Source organism: Aegilops tauschii, chromosome 5, assembly GCF_002575655.3.
Source record: "Aegilops tauschii subsp. strangulata cultivar AL8/78 chromosome 5, Aet v6.0, whole genome shotgun sequence".
NCBI lineage: Eukaryota > Viridiplantae > Streptophyta > Magnoliopsida > Poales > Poaceae > Aegilops > Aegilops tauschii.
The window spans coordinates 572,125,188-572,142,957 of record NC_053039.3 but is presented as its reverse complement, the minus strand read 5'-3'; the positions used below and the strand labels follow the sequence as shown (position 1 = coordinate 572,142,957).

The 17,770-nt window shown below is 46.6% G+C and overlaps 2 protein-coding genes across 5 annotated transcripts; both read right to left on the bottom strand.

Moving 5' to 3' along the window:
• Window positions 1-1,204: 1,204 nt before the first annotated feature.
• On the bottom strand, window positions 1,205-10,910 carry LOC109769644 (uncharacterized). Of its 4 annotated transcripts, XR_012183495.1 has the most exons (4): window positions 10,836-10,910; window positions 7,342-9,832; window positions 6,850-7,208; window positions 1,205-1,322 (listed from the first exon to the last, which is right to left on the bottom strand). XR_012183495.1 is itself a non-coding variant. In XM_020328379.4 (2 exons), the coding sequence occupies exons 1-2, from the start codon at window positions 9,778-9,780 to the stop codon at window positions 7,101-7,103; spliced, it is 2,547 nt and encodes an 848-aa protein (XP_020183968.1). In that variant the 5' UTR covers window positions 9,781-9,881; the 3' UTR covers window positions 6,833-7,100. The 4 variants fall into 4 exon arrangements, 1 of the variants encoding a protein (XP_020183968.1); XR_012183496.1 differs by lacking the exon at window positions 10,836-10,910 and having other exon boundaries at window positions 7,342-9,881; XM_020328379.4 differs by lacking the exons at window positions 1,205-1,322; window positions 10,836-10,910 and having other exon boundaries at window positions 6,833-7,208; window positions 7,342-9,881.
• A 391-nt stretch (window positions 10,911-11,301) lies between these two features.
• LOC109769645 (U2 small nuclear ribonucleoprotein A') lies at window positions 11,302-16,274 on the bottom strand. The gene is made up of 8 exons (XM_020328381.4): window positions 16,044-16,274; window positions 15,895-15,935; window positions 13,940-14,069; window positions 13,643-13,848; window positions 12,420-12,587; window positions 12,048-12,098; window positions 11,777-11,950; window positions 11,302-11,670 (listed from the first exon to the last, which is right to left on the bottom strand). The coding sequence occupies exons 1-8, from the start codon at window positions 16,123-16,125 to the stop codon at window positions 11,665-11,667; spliced, it is 858 nt and encodes a 285-aa protein (XP_020183970.1). The 5' UTR covers window positions 16,126-16,274; the 3' UTR covers window positions 11,302-11,664.
• Between the last annotated feature and the right edge of the window lie 1,496 nt (window positions 16,275-17,770).

Below are 17,770 nucleotides of genomic sequence, written 5' to 3'. Positions count from 1 at the left end.
GTATTGACCCCCTTCTTTAAATTAAATCTGGCAGATGCGGGATGAACTCCTACCACAAGATCGCATACGAGCAATTCAAGAGGAATTGGCGGGATTCTTTCTTGACCACGTCATCAATAAAGCCGGAGAATACCATGTGGAAATTGATATAGAGATGAGATGTTAGGGATTGTAAGAGATCTTATATTTTATTTATGTAGCTAGTAGCGTCGGCTAGATATACGGAAACTTGTTGTTCGACAAATCTCTCGGAGAAAGAGAGGTGCACTCCGGCCTCTCTGTATATGTTCATGACGATCTTGTGTATTTAATGGTTCCTTCATTTTCTTACTAGCTAGCGTGTCGAGTTCTTTCTATACGTATAGTAGTTAGCGTCGACCAAGCACGGAGATAAGAGAGGTCACTTCTCTCTATTAGCTAGCTAACACAATATATGAAACCCCTAAATTAACCCTCCAAAACCCCCTAACCCCCCCCCCCCCCCCCCCCCTAAATAAACAAAAAAACCAGCTCCTGAGTTGCTGACGCGTGGATGCTTTTTGGTCCCGGTTGATGTTATCAACCGGGACTAAAGGCCCTCCTACCTGGGCTCGCCGCAGCGGCCACGTGGACCACCATCTGTCTCGGTTCGTAACTGAACCGGGACTAAAAGTGTTGGGCTTTACTCCCGACCCTTTAGTCCCGGTTCCTGAACCGGGGCTAATGGGCCTTTGGAACCGGGACAAATGGTGGGTTTTCTACTAGTGTGCATGTCACACTAAATCACTAATAGCATATGTACATCGATTTGCATACAGAAAATTCATCGTCAGTTACCAACAACTGTAGTGTATTAACTTCTGCATAATGGCGCAACAGCAAATCAGAGTCGAACAGCTGGTAGTGCAGACACACAACAACTGCAGTGTATTAACTTCTGCACAATGGCGCAACAGCAAATCAGGACCCACGGGATTATTTCCACGCGTAAATAAAGAGCAATAGTTTCACAGGTTATTCAGCTGGTCTATATGGTAGGTCACATGCTCACAATTCACAAACCTATAAAATCATGGAGATTGAAGAAAATAAAAAAAAACTGCAATTTCTGACCTTGGGGTAGGGATACATTAATTACAACAACCGGGTAAACCTTCCCTAATTAACCGAGCAACTTTTTTCTGCAGAAATTCTGCCATTTCGAAAAGGAAAAAAATCATGGAGATTGAGGGAAATAAAATTTTAAAAATGACTGCAATTTCTGACCTTGGGGTAGCAGTACATTTATTACAACAACCGGGTAAAACCATCGGCTCAAATGTTTCTAATCGCACCAAATTCCCCTCTAGTTAGGGTTTTCTTCCTCCCGACGGCGGCGCGCCCCGACGTGGAGATCGCGATCCCCACCGCTCCCCTGCTACCGAACGCCGACGCCTGAGTGGTGGCTGGCGCTGTGGCAGTCTGGAGACCGGTTTTGGGAACATCCCGCCCGCGGAACTCGCAGTTTTTCTCGGGCAAGAGATACGATGGAGGGCTCGACGTCGGCTTCTGGAACGACGATGAGCGACATGGAATCAATGATGAAGGAGCTAGGGTTGAAGGAGGATGACTTGGTGGACATAGTTGTGGAGGACGGTGACTTGCCGGAGGAAGCTGCTCGTTGGATGGCAATTGCTCGCGTGCACAGCGACAGGCCGTATAGTCAGTATTGGTTCTTTCGCAACATGAGGGTTGCCTGGGATCTTGCTCAGGAAGTTAAATTTCGTCCCCTGGAGGATAACCTATACACCCTGAAGTTCTCTTGCCTCGGGGATTGGGAGCGAGTAATTGAAGACGGGCCATGGACCTTCAAAGGCAAGGCGGTCGTCATCGAGCCTTATGATGGAATCACCAGACCGACATCGATTAGCTTGAACAAGATTGAGATGTGGATTCAGATCCATGACCTCCCGGAACTGTTTTTTGGCCTGATCAAATCCCTTGCTAGCACAGTAGGAGACTTCATCTATGCTGAACCCAAATCCCAAGATTTTGAAGGCAATTTTTTCAGGGTGCGTGTCAAGGTGGATGTCACAAAACCTCTCAGGAACGTTGTTTCTTTGGTGATTAAGAAGAAGAGGGAGATCTTCAGGGTCAAATATGAACGACTGCCCGACTGGTGCGCCGTCTGTGGTATGTTAGGTCACTTATATAAAGAATGTGGCAACGGGATACATCCTCCATCTGCTCTAGTTTTTAAAAATCTTTGAGCTGATTGGTTTAAGGGGCCAGGGCGAGGACCTGGAGCTGACAGGGCATCAGGTGGTGGTAGAGGTCGAGGCAGAGCTGGCCGTGGAACAGGCCGCGGTGCCAGTCAAAGGGGCGCAGGCCAGCATGAAAGTACAGAATACAGGGGACGGGATGACCCCAGTCTTAATGATGATATAGACATGGTAGGGGCTGAAGGCAACAGAAAGCGTGGAGCAACACAAGCCAGCTCTGGGGGACCGGTTGTGCCAGAATATGTTGCAAAAAACAGTTCGGGTCGAGCTCCTCTGGCTTTACCCCCTGCGATGGTACCCCCTAGCCCAACATCTAAGCAAGAACCAAAGAGGACGAAAGCTGCTGTGTTGATGTTTGAACAAGGAAACCTGAATGCAACAAGCAGCAACAACCTTTCTGATGCGCGTTTGGCGGGCTCCCTTGAGGAGTCGCGCCGAGCGCAATGAGTCTTCTATGCTGGAACTGTCGCGGGGCTGGCAAACCCGCAACAGTTCGTGAGCTTCGTGATCTCACGAGGCAACTTGCCCCCTCTATCGCATGTATCGTCGAAACTCAAATAGAGGGCTCTCGAGTAGAGAATCTAGCAGGCAATTTAGGTTTCAATAAAAGTTTTGCTGTTAGTAGTCGTGGAAGGAGTGGAGGACTATGTATTTTTTGGAATGATGAAATAAAGCTTGAAGTTGTCGGGTACTCTGATTACCACATTGATGCTATTATTGATGCAATGGTTGATCACAGGACAAGAGTTACTTTTGTGTACGGGGAGGCACAAGTCAATGAACGGTATAAAACCTGGGATACGTTGAGGGGTATTGTCGGATCGAGTGACTTGCCTTGGCTAGTCGTGGGGGATTTCAATGAGGTCCTCCATGCGCACGAACACGACGGCGTCGGCAGGAGGAGTCAGGCACAGATGGATCTGTTCCGAGATGCTTTGGATACGTGTGGCCTCTCAGATATAGGATATATTGGGAACAACTGGACTTTCGAAAAGAAGGTCACCGGAGGAACCTTTACTAGAGTCAGGCTGGACAGAGGCGTTGCAAATCCTGCCTGGTCAATTGCTTATCCGGGAGCTACGGTGGAGCACAAAACAGCAGCTACATCCGATCACGTACCAGTTTACGTAAGCTACAGCGAGGTGCATGCATGCAGCTCTGGGCCAAGGCCTTTTAAATACGAAACATGCTGGGAGAGAGACCCAGCGCTGCCGGCTGTGGTCGCGACTGCATGGACAGCGACAGGGGCTTCCTCGGTCCGAGAGCTAAAGGACAAAATGCAGGTGCTGGCAGGGGACCTATCGAGGTGGGATCGCACTCATTTCGGCAATGTTCGGCAGGAGATCTCTCGGTTAAGGAGACAGCTACAGGAGTTACGCGACTCCCAAGGTAGATCAGGTCCCAATCATTTGGAGATTAAAATTGTTGATCGCCTCACGGAATTGTATCACAGAGAAGAAATGCTATGGAGACAAAGGGCAAGATTGGAGTGGCTGGCACATGGGGACAGAAACACGTATTTTTTCCACCTTAGAGCTAGCAGAAGGAGAAGAAAAAATCAGATCAAATCCTTACAGAGATCGGACGGGCAAATGACCACTGATAAAAGTGAGATGGAGTCGCTGACTACAGCTTTCTATGAGAACTTGTACACATCGGAGGGGGTTCAAAATATGAATCAAGTCCTGGACACTGTGCCTTGTAAGGTCACCCAGGCAATGAATGATTCGCTTAACGCGCCGTATACCCAACAGGAGGTCAAGGATGCTTTATTCCAAATGTTCCCACTCAAAGCACCTGGCCCGGATGGATACCCTGCACATTTTTTTCAACGTCATTGGGAGATATGTGGTGAGGAAGTCACCAAAGTGGTGCTGAAAATTGTTGAGGGTACTGAGACGGCGGCGAGTATCAATGAGACTGTGTTAGTCCTAATACCTAAGGTAAAGAATCCCACACTTTTAACCCAGTTTCGACCGACCAGCCTATGCAATGTACTGTACAAGATTGCATCAAAGGTAATATCCAACCGCCTAAAGTTAGTTTTACCTGACATTATTTCTGAGGAGCAGTCAGCTTTTGTCCCAGGCAGACTGATCACCGACAACATTATAACTGCTTATGAATGCCTGCATTTTATGAAGCGAAATAAGGCGAAGAAGCACCAAACGTGTGCACTGAAACTTGATATGATGAAGGCATATGATAGGGTCGAGTGGGAATATTTGAGAGCTATAATGCTAAAGCTGGGCTTCACAGAGCGGTGGGTGGATATAGTGATGAATCTTGTCACCACAGTCAAGTTCTCCGTAATGTTCAATGGCAATAAATTGCAGGAGTTCACACCAACTCGTGGAATCAGATAGGGGGACCCCATCTCCCCATACTTGTTCTTGTTAGTAGCAGAGGGCCTTTCGTGCCTCCTTAAATCCAGAAATGAGTCATCCAATTTAAGTGGTTTGCAGGTAGCCCCCTCGGCTCCACCAGTTAATCATCTATTATTTGCTGATGACAGCCTGCTGTTCTTCAAGGCCAATAGTGTGGGTGCTGATGAGGTAACCCAGGTTCTGGACACATACTGTCAGGCAACTGGTCAACGTATAAATTTTGCAAAGTCATCAATCTTCTTCAGCAAAGGAGTGCCTGAGGCTGTGAGGAATGAGATCAAAGAGCTGCTCAATGTTCCAACCGAGACTTTAAACGAAAAGTATTTGGGAATGCCGTCTGACATCGGTAACTCAAAGAACGGTGCCTTCAAATATCTTAAGGATCGGTTGTGGAGCAAAGTCCAGGGGTGGATTGCAAACACAATGTCAGCAGCAGGTAAGGAAGTCCTTGTCAAATCTGTAGCTCAGGCAGTGCCAGTTTTCTCTATGTCTTGCTTCAAGCTCCCAAGAGGATTGTGTGAACACCTCAATATGCTGATAAGAAAATTCTGGTGGGGAAGCAAGGAAGGCAAACGCAAACCTCATTGGGTCTCATGGCAAACTATGACCCAACCGAAAGGTATGGGTGGTCTGGGTTTTAAAGATTTCGAGCTGTTTAATCTTGCTATGTTGGCAAGGCAATCATGGAGGTTGTTACAGAACCCTGAGACTTTGAGTGCAAGGCTTTTGAAGAGCATTTACTTTCCAAATTCAGATATCTTGCAGGCTAGCCTTGGGGGCCACCCTAGTCAGATATGGAGGGCAATCATCGAAGGAAGAGACACCTTAAAGCAGGGTTTAATAAGAAGGGTGGGTAATGGTGCCACAACACACATCTGGAACGATAACTGGCTTCCCAGGGATGAGATGCTTCGCCCATACGGCAGCCGAGTACAGAACCCGCCGGCTTTGGTCTCAGAACTAATTGACCATACATCCGCAACATGGAACAGAACGGTAGTGGATGCAACTTTCATGCCAATGGACGCCACCGTTATTCTTGGGATTCCTCTCTGCACACGCAATATTCCTGACTTTTGGAGTTGGCACTACGATAAGCATGGCCTTTTTACTGTGAAATCAGCCTACAACATGCTCGTAGCAACGAAGCAGCGAAGAGAAGCATGGTTGGAGGGAACCGCGGGCACCTCGAGTTCAAACACAGAGCAGAACAGCTGGAAACGACTGTGGAAGACGAGTGTTCCGGCTAAGGTGAGGATGTTCTTGTGGCGTCTTTCCAGACACTCGCTACCAACGAATGATGTACGCATGCATCGTCGCATGGCAGATTCAGCCAGCTGTGGGCTGTGTGGCGCGCCTGACTCTTGGCGGCACTCTCTCATCGATTGCACTGCTTCAAGGTGCACTTGGGCTCTCAGCGACAGTGATCTTGTGCAGCAAATCATGGAAATCTCTGAACCCTCTGCCAAGCAATGGATGTTTACTCTCATAGAAACTCTATCGCAGCAGAAATTCACGTTGTTTGCGGTCACTTTGTGGGCTATCTGGTCGGCACGACGAAAGGCGATACATGAAGGTATTTTTCAGAGCCCTCAGTCCACACATGCGTTTGTAAACAGGTATATATCAGATTTGGATATCGTTGGTACTAGCAATCCGCGGGCCGTCCAGGGACCGGTATTGCATGCGTCGCCTGCTGCTAGACCTAAGGCACCTCCTATGGGATATGCAAAAATTCATGTGGACGCAGGAGTCAGGTTCGAGCGGGGAGGCTCTGCTGCTGCTATCTGTAGGGATGACCAAGGATTCTATCTTGGGAGCTCTGCACTCGTCACTTATGGTATTTGCGATCCTGCTGTGTTGGAGGCAATTGCCTGCCGGGAGGCCTTAGCCTTGGCGGAGGACCTCAACCTGCAACAGTTCATCATTGCCTCAGACTGCAAACAAGTTGTCTCAGACATTCAAAAGGGGACCAGAGGCCGATATGGTACTATCATCAGCGAAATAAAACTCAGTGCTACGACGTTTAATTGCAATTTTACTTGGGAGGGTCGTGCCGTAAACTATGAGGCACATAGATTAGCTAAATTTGCTCTTTCGCAGGGTCCGGGACGCCATATGTGGCTTGGAAACCCCCATGACCCTTCATGTATCCCACTTCATGTGGATTATGGTGAGGAATAAACTGTTTTTCACCCCTCAAAAAAAAAAACCAAATTCACTCTAACAAACCCACTGATGCTACAGAATCCAACACGGGACACGCATCAGCGGACTAATATGACATCATCTGGCAGCTCTAACATCACACACACACACACAGACTGACAGGCATCAAACTGGGCTGGTGCATCAAGCTCTGCATAACGGAGCAGCTGCAAGCAACGACTCCAAGGAAACGAACGACAGATGGGTGATACAGACACATGATTATTTCCCTGTATGAACACCACAGAGATAATGATTTCTCAGACTATTCAGCTGGTTGTATTTCTTCAGGTCGAGAGGTAGATGCGCCAGCACCAGCAGCTTCATGAGGCCTCTGGCGTTTCAAGGGTCGTGCATCTTCGCTCCCAGGTATCTGGTAGATCACATCATCACGTAGTTATAATATCTCTAAACTTGGCACCAGTGAAGAACAATAACACTTAGAAAACCACAACGACAAATGAAACATCACAGTGAAAACAATGGCTTTCCCGGCGGGTGCTGACCTGGGAAGTTGATGGAGTGGTGTCGGTGTTTCCTCCTCCACTTGAAAGGTCCCTCCTCTGCACCCTCTCCGGCAAGGTCTCCATCCCCATGTGTGACAGCAGGAGCCAGATGTATGTGAGCAGCTCCCCGCCAGTGCCCAAACTCCTGGCGTGTAGGAACCCTCGGCACCTACTAGCAGAGAAGCAGAGCATCTCCACCCACACGCCTTCAATTACCTCCCACATCTTCTTCTCATCACCCAGAGCCAACAACATTTTAGAAATCTTCCAGGCGTCGTGGATAATCAAACCTTGCCGTAGCGCTGGATATTTCTCTGCATCCGGTGGCAATTCTGTGCATCCTGTGACTTCTTCTCTGCATTCTGTGCGCTGCAACTTGACAACTATCCTGTCCACAAATCTTTTTTCAGTCTCCTCAGGCAATGTCCCTTTTCCCTTGAGGATCTCCATCACTGATGCCTCGTCGTCCTTGAGGAACTCCTCCAGTTCAGCATTAGCAGTCTTGAACAGACTCCGTCTCGCGCCGGGCAACAGCATCTCAGGCTTGACAAACAGTAGGTATATCATGTAACTGGAAATTTCTCGGCATTCCGTGGCATTTCCGTGACTGGCTGATGTGTCGCCCTTTTGGTAGAAGCACAAGTCCGTTGCGATGTGCCAGAGAAGGACACTCTCGTCGAACGACCTGTTTAGCCCCCATTCCTGGCTTTCGTCGCATTCTTTACGCTGAATAGTCCATTGCCCCCTGTGATCACTGAACCTCCTGTAACTGGCAGCATCTATTATGTGTTCCTTCCACCAACCTTTCACATGCTGAAGAACCAACTTTGTAATTCTGGAAGATGAGGAACATGACTTCGTGCACAAACGCTGGTCAAGGAAATCCTTGCAATTGAGGGAACTAAGGATGCACATTTTCTTGCTGTGTCTTTTGTTGCGGATTAAGAAACCTACGAGGCTATATTGGGCAACCATACCGGACGGGATTATCGCATCCATCAGCGCAGACACGAACATTACAGTGGACATGGAAATATACTCCAGCACAGCAGTACAACAGAACAATGTATATGTAACCTGGACATCGTTAATGTTATAAGCGTCTCTGCGACTCTTGTGGAAGAGGCCAATGGCTGCTAATGGCAGAAATATAGCTGCTAAACGTACGCAGCCAGAAAAAAAACTCATTGATGTAATGCCGTCTGTTGTGGGTGTTTCTGCAAACATGGTTATCATCTTCGCTTTTGTGTAGAGAAGATCAAACATCTTGAATAGCTCTCCTTGCAAAGAAGCATATGCTTCATGCGCCAGGAAGAATTCTAGGACAGTTAGCCGATCAGAATTCGATGATGCAAGGTCTACAAATAACTTACGGGTGTCAAGGTCCAATCTCCCTAATTGGATTAGGCGGTTTACTCTATCGCCTTCTCCCTGGGCTTCAGGAACATGGTTGGGCGGGTCAGCCACGCCACCTTCTTTTTGTGCTCGAGGAACATGGTTGAGCTCAAGGTCAGCTTCGCCATGTTCTTCTTGTGATTGAGGAACATGGTCAGGCTCACCGTCAGCCTCATTGTCCTTTCCTTGGGCTTGACGATGATGGTTGCCCTCAAGGTCCACTTCATTGGCTTCTTGCGCTAGAGGAACATGGCTGTGCTGATGGTCAATTCCGCCACCTTCTACTCTGGCTTGAGAACGACAGTCGGCCAGGACAAAAGCCCTTGCTTTTTGCACATAGTCTTCAAGCAAAATGTCCTTGCCTATCCTGCTTACCATCCTCGAAAGCGAATCAGCCTTGATCGTCGCCTCCGGGAAGAGGGAGTTCAGCCTTTGCTGATACCGCACCAACCAAGGAGGTCGAGCAGCTTTGATTGCTGCCCTTCTCGCCATCCTTCGATGATTGAGATAAGGGTCGGCTAAGCTGACTAGGCTACTGAAGCTAGCGCTCTTGAGAGCCCAGGGCTTCTCTATGCATTTGAGTATCCCCAGGACGAAGAACAAGATTGACGCCTGCAATAACCTCTTGTCGCCACCAGGCCATGATTTGCAAAACACATAGATGGCTACGGTGATTTGGGACACAGCAGTGAGGACATGCCGAGTCCACAGCTCGTTGTCCTCGATGTTGTAGGCGGTTATGCCGTCCTGTCCACCAAGGTGGACCAGGAGAACGGGCGCCCAAACCACCTCGAGGATGCTATCGCTGTTTGCAGAACCATAATCCTGCTTCCGCTGGCGGCTAAAGAGGGTAGCCAGGGCGTATATGGCTAGAGCATCGCTGCCTAGGTACGTTAGCCAGATTAAGGACCTGAACCAGGAAGGAAGAGCAAGCTTACGCAGGGTAGATGAGATAAACAGGATCCACTGGAGGAAGAGGCTGGCGAGGACGAGGATGCGCAGCTGCCACTCCTCCCACCACTCCACAGCACCTGAGATGCCCATCGATCTCTGCCTATGGCTCTTGCTCCCTCACACCTACAGCCGATCCAACACACTGCACTCAGAAGTCAGAAGTGAGAGGTTGGGTCCTTTGAAGCTGGGTAACTGCGCTGTTGTCATAGGTGCTTACATCGAGTGTATACCACCACAAGTGTCGAGGGTCTGGCTTAATCATATAATTGCCTGACCTGACCAGATGCATAGTTCAGTGCAGTTGCCTTAAACGTATGGTCAGCCTCTAGCTAGTTGCTTATATATGTATACCACTACCACCACAAGTGTCGGTAGGCGGAACTTGCTCATATTATATTTAACTTGGCTGAAGACCCAGCTTGAGTCGTCCCAAGCTCGTCGTCCATAGGCACATCAATATACACGAGTCTTGTCCTTATTCGCCCAGTTTAATCACTTCGTTATTGTCTTATATGTTATGCGATGGAGGGAGTAGTATCAACCGAAATATATGTCGCTGTAGTAGTTGAACTACAGCTACTCCTGCGACAGAGGGGGTGTGTTATAATGGCCTTGACTTGATTTGTAGGTGATGCCTGCCAGGATACTACACTCCTACTTGCTTGCCTTGGCCAAGTTAAATAGCTCGGTGCACTTGCCTTAAATGTATGATCTAAATCTAGCTACTTGCTTATATACATTCATGCTTATCAGCTTATATATTCTACTTGACCTTTTTTTTTGCGAAATCAAATCATGTTCTACTTGACCTGACCGAGGACCCAACTTGTGTCATTCCAAGCTCGTCCATACATGGGCGCATTGATATATGAGTTTTCTCCTTTAAAAGGGTAACTAAGGAAATGGCGTTTGCGGCTACATACAGCGACGCGCTGCAAGTTGGGTCGCTTGATGCTGCCTAATGGAGTAATATTTGTGTGTGTGGACTTCACTTGGCATATTTACGTGCTTTCTGCGGATGTTTCCACATGATGATGCCTCCAATAAGTGATGTGAGCGGTGGCTAGCTTGCTAGGAAGGACCAAGTGGAGCGGGTGGGAATAAACGCAAGCACCTGGCGTGCAAGGAGGAAGGCAGAAGCTGACCTGGTGGCGGCTCTTCCAGTCCAGCGCGGGCTGACGGAGGAGAGGGCGTCGGAACCAAGCGCGGTAGACCGGACCCTAAACCCTAAACCCAACTGAATTGAACAGAGAGTATTGATCGTGCTAGTGACTTAACTACTTCCTCCGTTCCTAAATACAAAGTCTTTGTAGACATTTCACTATGGACTACATACGACGCAAAATAAGTGAATCTACACTCCAAAATGAATCTACATACATCCATATATGGTCCACAATGAAATCTCTCCACAGAACAGAGGGAGTACAAGATCAACGAGCAGGTTGGGCCCAAAGAAGAAAAAAACAATTATGATGCTTCCAAATAACTGAGTTAATTTCGTCAAGTTGTGTGTCAAGGTTGGTTCGGACATGCGCTAGCAAAAAGGCCTGAAAAACTGATGCAGATATTACCTCTCCTGATGAAATTACAACCCCAGCAAGATCCAAATTCAACAGGAAAAACCATCTATCAATAGGTAGCGCAACAAATTTAACAACAATGGAGCCCAAGCAAGTTGGCCTCGTCAACACATTGCGGGAGTAGAGTCTCAGCAACATTCATTCAGCACGCAACGCATCATCTTCTACAGTCTAAAACACCCCAACACATCTAGGTCCGCTGGGCGTAAACCTTCCTCAACTCGGACAACAGTACCATGTACTGAAAATCGTTGTTAGCATCCACAAGATACAGCAATACCGACACTAGGAGAGCGTTCACCAAGAATTCTGTGAGATTAGGCGCCGAGTCACCACACATGGTTTCATCCCCCCCACGAGAACTGGCCGATTAAGATGTATGCGCGTGACATCAATCCTGCGGCAAAGGTTAAACAAACACAAGCAGGTAAGAAGCAGCCAGTTGAACCAACAGGTACCATGTGTGAGGTAAAAGGCAGAAAACACACTGCAAATATCAGTACCTCCTGAATTGGGGTGCTTTCATCTGCTTGCTTCTGCTCATCAGCCCCATCCTCCTCCTGGTCCTGACCATCTGTCTCCATCTTCTCAGCTTCAGCTTCCTCTGACGCCTCAGCCATGTTGGTGTCAGGCTTGGGGAGCGCAAACTCAGCAGGAACTTGGCCAGTGCTCAGCGCCTGATATCATGGTGACGAACGAGTGCGTGTCAGTACATAGCATAGGGTGCTTCAAACTGCACAAAGCGCTGGAGCTAAATGACACACGGCATGTTACCTTCTCAAGCCTTGTAACTTCGTCAAGCGTCTGCGAGTTAATGATAGCAGCCTACATACAGATAAAAGAGTTGTTTAAACACGAATTCACGGCCAGATGTATTACAAAGGAAAAATAGAAGATACTGGCATTTTAACGACGACATATATACGGTAACTGAGAACAAATGATGTCTCAATACCTGGGACGGACATGGACATCATGGTAAGACTAAAACATATGAAAGTAAATATCAAGCCCATACCAAACATATGCGGGTAAAAGACCAGACCATAATTTTCCCCCTGAATGCAGAAGTAATAGGGATTCTACTCAACTTCCAATAATGACATGAACAGCCTGTGTACGAAACAGAAAGAGGGAGTCAAGTACCTTGATAGCTGTGATTTGTGCAGGCGTTGGAGCGACTACTTTAGGGCCCTGGTCTTTTGTGGTACCTTGAGCATCCATCACTACTGGAGTATAAGCTTTGGCAGCAACCTTCTTTGCCGCCTCCTCTGCCTCCTTTGAGTGGAACTTTTGTGCTGCGTCAGCTCTCTCCTACACAAACACAAAATCTCATACAAAATTTCAGAAACATACACAAAACCAGGCACGGCAAAAAATGCTAGTGAACATGCCAACCAAAAAACATTCAATGGCATTCATGCATCTAATTCACAGATAATCAGTTAAAAGAGTTGCTCTTTTCCCCCTTTTGCTGCCAGCACTTCTGCGGTCAATTCCAAAATCATTTTGGAAATCATTCCGAAGGAAATGAATCAACCTGTGGGGAATAAATCAACAAATCAAGCAGCGACAGGATTTCTGTGCATATCTACAACTTCTAAAAAACTTCATGATAAAACGATTATGGCATGGTATAAATCAACAACTCCTAGCTCCATTAAAAAAGAAATGAAGAAAACGATTAGAAGAAAAGAGTATTAGCTGCTGACAGAACTCATAAACTGTCAATTAATGACAGTTACTCTTTTTCTTTTAGAAGTCCCAAGAATTATCTTGACTTGATGCTCTAAAGGGCTAGCACGAATGCATCTAGATGGTGTTCTCAACTGATACTTCTTCAATTAAAATAAACATGACTTAGAGCAGACATAGTCTATTGATTACCATAAAGCCATAAACAACATAAGCCTGCAATGCTGCTAAATTTTGAGCTCGTTTGAACTAACTCATATCTTAGATAAGTAAAACATATATGGGCAGATGTATGTGGGCCGTAGATACATGCAATATATTATGTCCGGACATTATATCGCTAGATTTCTGGGTTCATTGAAGAAATCATGACCAGTTGGTTTCCCGTATATGAAGAACCAAGCAAAGTTCAATGCAGCACAGTGGCACACAAATGGTAAATGATGTTTCACCATTAAAGAAAATGCAAACATAGGATGTTGACTTTAGAAACTATGATTAGCTATCAAATGAGAGAAAACTGCAGCGAAATTAAACAGATGTCATTCAGAACAAAATCATTGGCACTGTGCAGAAGTATATTTGGACAACATGAGAACCAAGAAATCAAGCCTGACTACAGATGATTCAAATATCAAACATAATAGTGTTATCAGAATTTGGTGGTTGCTAACCTGTTGTTTCACTTTCTTGAAGTCCAGCAAACGCAGATGCTTCAGTTTGTGGATCACATATAACCGGTAATCTGGTTGCTTAGTTACGGTATTATCCAGTAAGCTGAGAAATTGCAGCTTTGGAAGAGAGGCCAGGGGGTCAATCTCCGCAAGACTTGTGAGGCGATTGTTCGTCAGCACCAAAGTATGCATCTTGGGTAAAAACTCTACATGACAGCAAAGCAAAGAGAATTGAAGAAACAGACAAGGTATGGAGCAAAAGTACATGGCAACAAGACAAGATATTGTTCCTCTTACCACCAAGGTTCGGATTGATACGTGTAATTCTGTTGTTGTTGATTAACAGAGTGCCAAGGCGATTCATGAAAGGGAAGTTCTCAAGCTTGACAATCTCGTTGTCTGACAAGTCAATCGTGTCAAACTGGTCCTGTTATCAGAAAAGGAACAAAGACAGTTATATAAACACAGCTAGAGAAGGAACTGGAGCAACTGCAAACAATTCAAAATGAGATAAAGAAAACCCTATGATTTCAATTTCAAATCAAGCTAAACATTTTAAATATTAAGCCATCGGTAATACAAAAAATCGCCAAGAGGTGTCACTGATGGTAGAGTCAGTACAAGAAAGTAGGCTGGTAACACAATAACAAGCCTCATATAGAGAACTGTCGTGTCCTGGACAACTACATACAAGAAAGCAAAAGTAACCAGAACACAGGTGTGGTGATCAAGTATATAAACAGTAAACATTCCTAGCAGCAAATTCTATAATTGCACCGCTCATAGTGAAGAGTAAATTATTTTGTTGGGGAGGAAAAGCATCCAGCTTCACCACCCCTACAATATGGACCTCTTATAAAATTACTACACAATGCACTCCAATATTTCATTCCTTCAAACCTTAGCTGGTATAGCAGTGCATAAAAAATACTATTCTGAACCGTAACAGCAAGATCAGCACTCTTTGGTGGACACTACGCAAAATATGCTCAAATACTACTAGACGATGCAGTCCAATACTTAATTCCTCTCAACCTTAGCTGGTATAGTTGTTGTATAAAACCCACTATTCTGAACTGTAACAGAAAGATCACTACTCTTTGGTCGACACTACGCAAAAGTGCTCAAAGAGTACCCAATTACCAATATCAAACCTTGCAACACCAGCATAACACTGCATAGCACACACTGATAAAGGTAAACTCAATGCTTACTACATGGCCAAGGATTACGAATCCACCAGCAGATATGTTACTCGGCTAGCATCTGGGTACCAACAGAGATAATCCCAGCACTAACATCCACTCACCTGAAAAGCACTACCGCATTACCTCCCCAAGCCTCTGTAGCCACTTCAATTGCAGCCAAGCAAATCGATAGCCAGAACTCTAAAAGGTGTGGTGATCAAGTATATAAACAGTCCTAGCAGCAACTTGTGCATGCACCAATCCTAATATATGTACCACTTGTAAAATTACTACACAATGCCAGTTTAATGCTTCACTCCTCTCAACCTTTAGCTGGTATAGCAGTGCATAAAAAACACTATTCTGAACTGTAACAACAAAATCACCACTCTTAGGAGAAGAATACAGTAAAATGCTCAAACAGTACCTATATCACGCCTTGCAAGCCCAGCATAACATTGCATAGCAGTAGCACGCATATAATGTGTACCTCTTGTACAATTACTACACGATGCATTCCAGTACCAGTCATTCCTCTCAACCGTAGCTGGTATAGCAGTAATAAAAAGCAGTAGTCTGAACAGTGACAACAAAATCACCACTCTCGGGCGCACACACTAAGCTAAAAAGCTCAAACAGTACTCACAACACAGATAGCAACTCCAGCACAATACCCACTCATAAAGGTTAAATGTCCTGCTTATTACATGGTCAGGGATTACAAATCCATGAGAAGAAATGTCACTTGGCTAGCACCGAAACCGTCAGCAACATGGGGTAACTTGAAATACAGTGCAGCATTACCCCTCCCGGCCTCTCTAGCCTCTTCAACTGCCGCATCACTAACTGGAAAAGGGACGCCAAGCAAATCGATAGGCCGCATACTAAATTCTCCCGCGTCACTTGCTACCTAGCTCAAACAGCTTCTGCCTCTGGACCCGTTCTAAGGAAGTAGTACGAATTTTCCTAGAAGCAGATTCCGCCGGCCGGGGAGGTTGGGTCGAGGAGCCCGCACCCTATTACAGCTTACAATGAGAGGAAGGACGGGTAGGTGGCGGAGCTCACCTCGGTGGCGCCGATGTTCTCGATGATGGCGATCTTGTTGCCTGCCGCCGCGAAGACCAAACGAACCACCGGTTAGACAGGGGAGAAAAAAAAGGCAGAGCCCTAGATCTATCTGACGGGCGAGAGGAAGGGGATAAGGGGAAAGGAACCTCGGAGGTCGAGCTCGCGCTCCTTGATGGCGTTGAAGAAGTGCGGGCTCTTCCATATCAGGTCGGCGTTGAGCCTCACCATGGCGGCGGCGGCGGCGGTTTGGAGCGGGGAGCGGGTGGCCAAGAGAGGCGTGGCAGTCGGCGAGGGGGAGAAGAAGAACCCTAGCAGCGGAAGCCGAGGGGAGGGAGAGGCGGCGGGCGGCTTCTCGCTATGGAGATGGGCTGGGCCTGGGCTTGCGTTGCGGGTCGTCCGCGAGACCTTTAAACCCACGGAAAGAAAAAGCTCACGGACTGGCGGGCTGCTGTGATTTTAAGCCCACCCCACGAGCTGGATGTGAGCCTCTTGGAAACGAAAAAAAAATATGTTTTTTTAGGAAAGGCCATCATGGCTAGCTTTATTAAAATTAAACAATGTTTACATCGTCTACGAGCTTACTCACAACACAGTCAGGAGGCTCATCCAACCAACTAAAAGAAGATTTATTACAGAAACAAAAATTAGCTAGCGCATGAACTGCTTGATTACAAGAACGATAACAATGCTTAAAAATGACCCTCCCGATCAAGGAACTAGTATCCACACATTCCGCGAAGATTGCCGCCGCTGAGTCCCGCCATCTAGTTTGACCATTACAGAAGTTAATAACCTATAGGGAGTCTGATTCCGCTTCCAACCGATTGAATCCAAGAGAATTAGCAAAAACTAGACCGTCTTTCATTGCCAAAGCTTCTGTAGTGATCACATCTGCAGCGAAAGGGATAAATTTGCATTGTGCCGCCACAAAGTTTCCTCTAACATCCCGTAGTATGGCCGCTGTAGCCCCCGCACCTTCATCTGGATAAAAAGCTGCATCAACATTCAGTTTAATAAATTGAGGGTCTGGCTTACTCCATTTTGCTTCAGGGAAACTAGGGGTGAGCGATGACGCCCTCTGATGATTGCTCGCAATGGATAGCACTGACAACGCCCATCTCCATTGTGGTGGAACCGATTCATTATGGGTTATTTGTCTTCTGATCCACCATAGGTACCAACCTCCCACGACTATAACCTGTTTCAAGTTCAAAGATGGATGCATAGCTACTTGTTGATCCGGCAGTGAGAGTATATATTCAAAGATGGCCGAACCTGATCTGTCAACATGTATCGCTTGGTCAATGATACGAGTTAACCCAAGATGGGACCACAAGGACCGTGCATTAGTGCACAAGAATAGCAGATGTCGGATGTCCTTGGCGCCTTGATGACAGATGGGGCATGCACCATTTGAACCAACATGCCTATTAGTAAGGATAGCACGAAGCGGAATATACGTGGAAATTGCAGCTTCCAGAGAGTACTCCATACAGTCAAAGGGGTGGATCCACTTGGGCGCCCCATCATATTTGCATGCACCCGAAAAGTATGCATCCACTTCATATGATAAGCACTTCGAACTGAAAAAATCCCAGTTCTATTTGGGTGCCATGCTATAAAATCACCAAATCCTTGTAAGTGAATAGGTATTTGGAGTATCCTGCGTGAATCAACCGGGTTGAATAAATTTGAGATCAAAATCTCATCCCATGTGTTGGGGAACGTAGCAGAAATTCAAAATTTTCCTACGTGTCACCAAGATCAATCTAGGAGATGCTAGCAACGAGAGGGGAGGAGTGCATCTACATACCCTTGTAGATCGCGAGCGGAAGCGTTCAAGAGAACGGGGTTGATGGAGTCGTACTCGTCG

What these genes read in the sequence shown, in the direction of transcription:
- LOC109769645 (XM_020328381.4), bottom strand. Translation starts at nt 16,125, where the DNA reads ATGGTGAGGCTCAACGCCGACCTGATATGGAAGAGCCCGCACTTCTTC. An exon ending in GCGCGAGCTCGACCTCCGAG is followed by an intron (nt 15,936 to 16,043) that starts GTTCCTTTCCCC and finishes TCGCGGCGGCAG; the next exon opens with GCAACAAGATCGCCATCATC. An exon ending in AAGTTACAAGGCTTGAGAAG is followed by an intron (nt 11,951 to 12,047) that starts GTAACATGCCGT and finishes CCATGATATCAG; the next exon opens with GCGCTGAGCACTGGCCAAGT.
- LOC109769644 (XM_020328379.4), bottom strand. Translation starts at nt 9,780, where the DNA reads ATGGGCATCTCAGGTGCTGTGGAGTGGTGGGAGGAGTGGCAGCTGCGC. An exon ending in CCACTCCATCAACTTCCCAG is followed by an intron (nt 7,209 to 7,341) that starts GTCAGCACCCGC and finishes GTGATCTACCAG; the next exon opens with ATACCTGGGAGCGAAGATGC.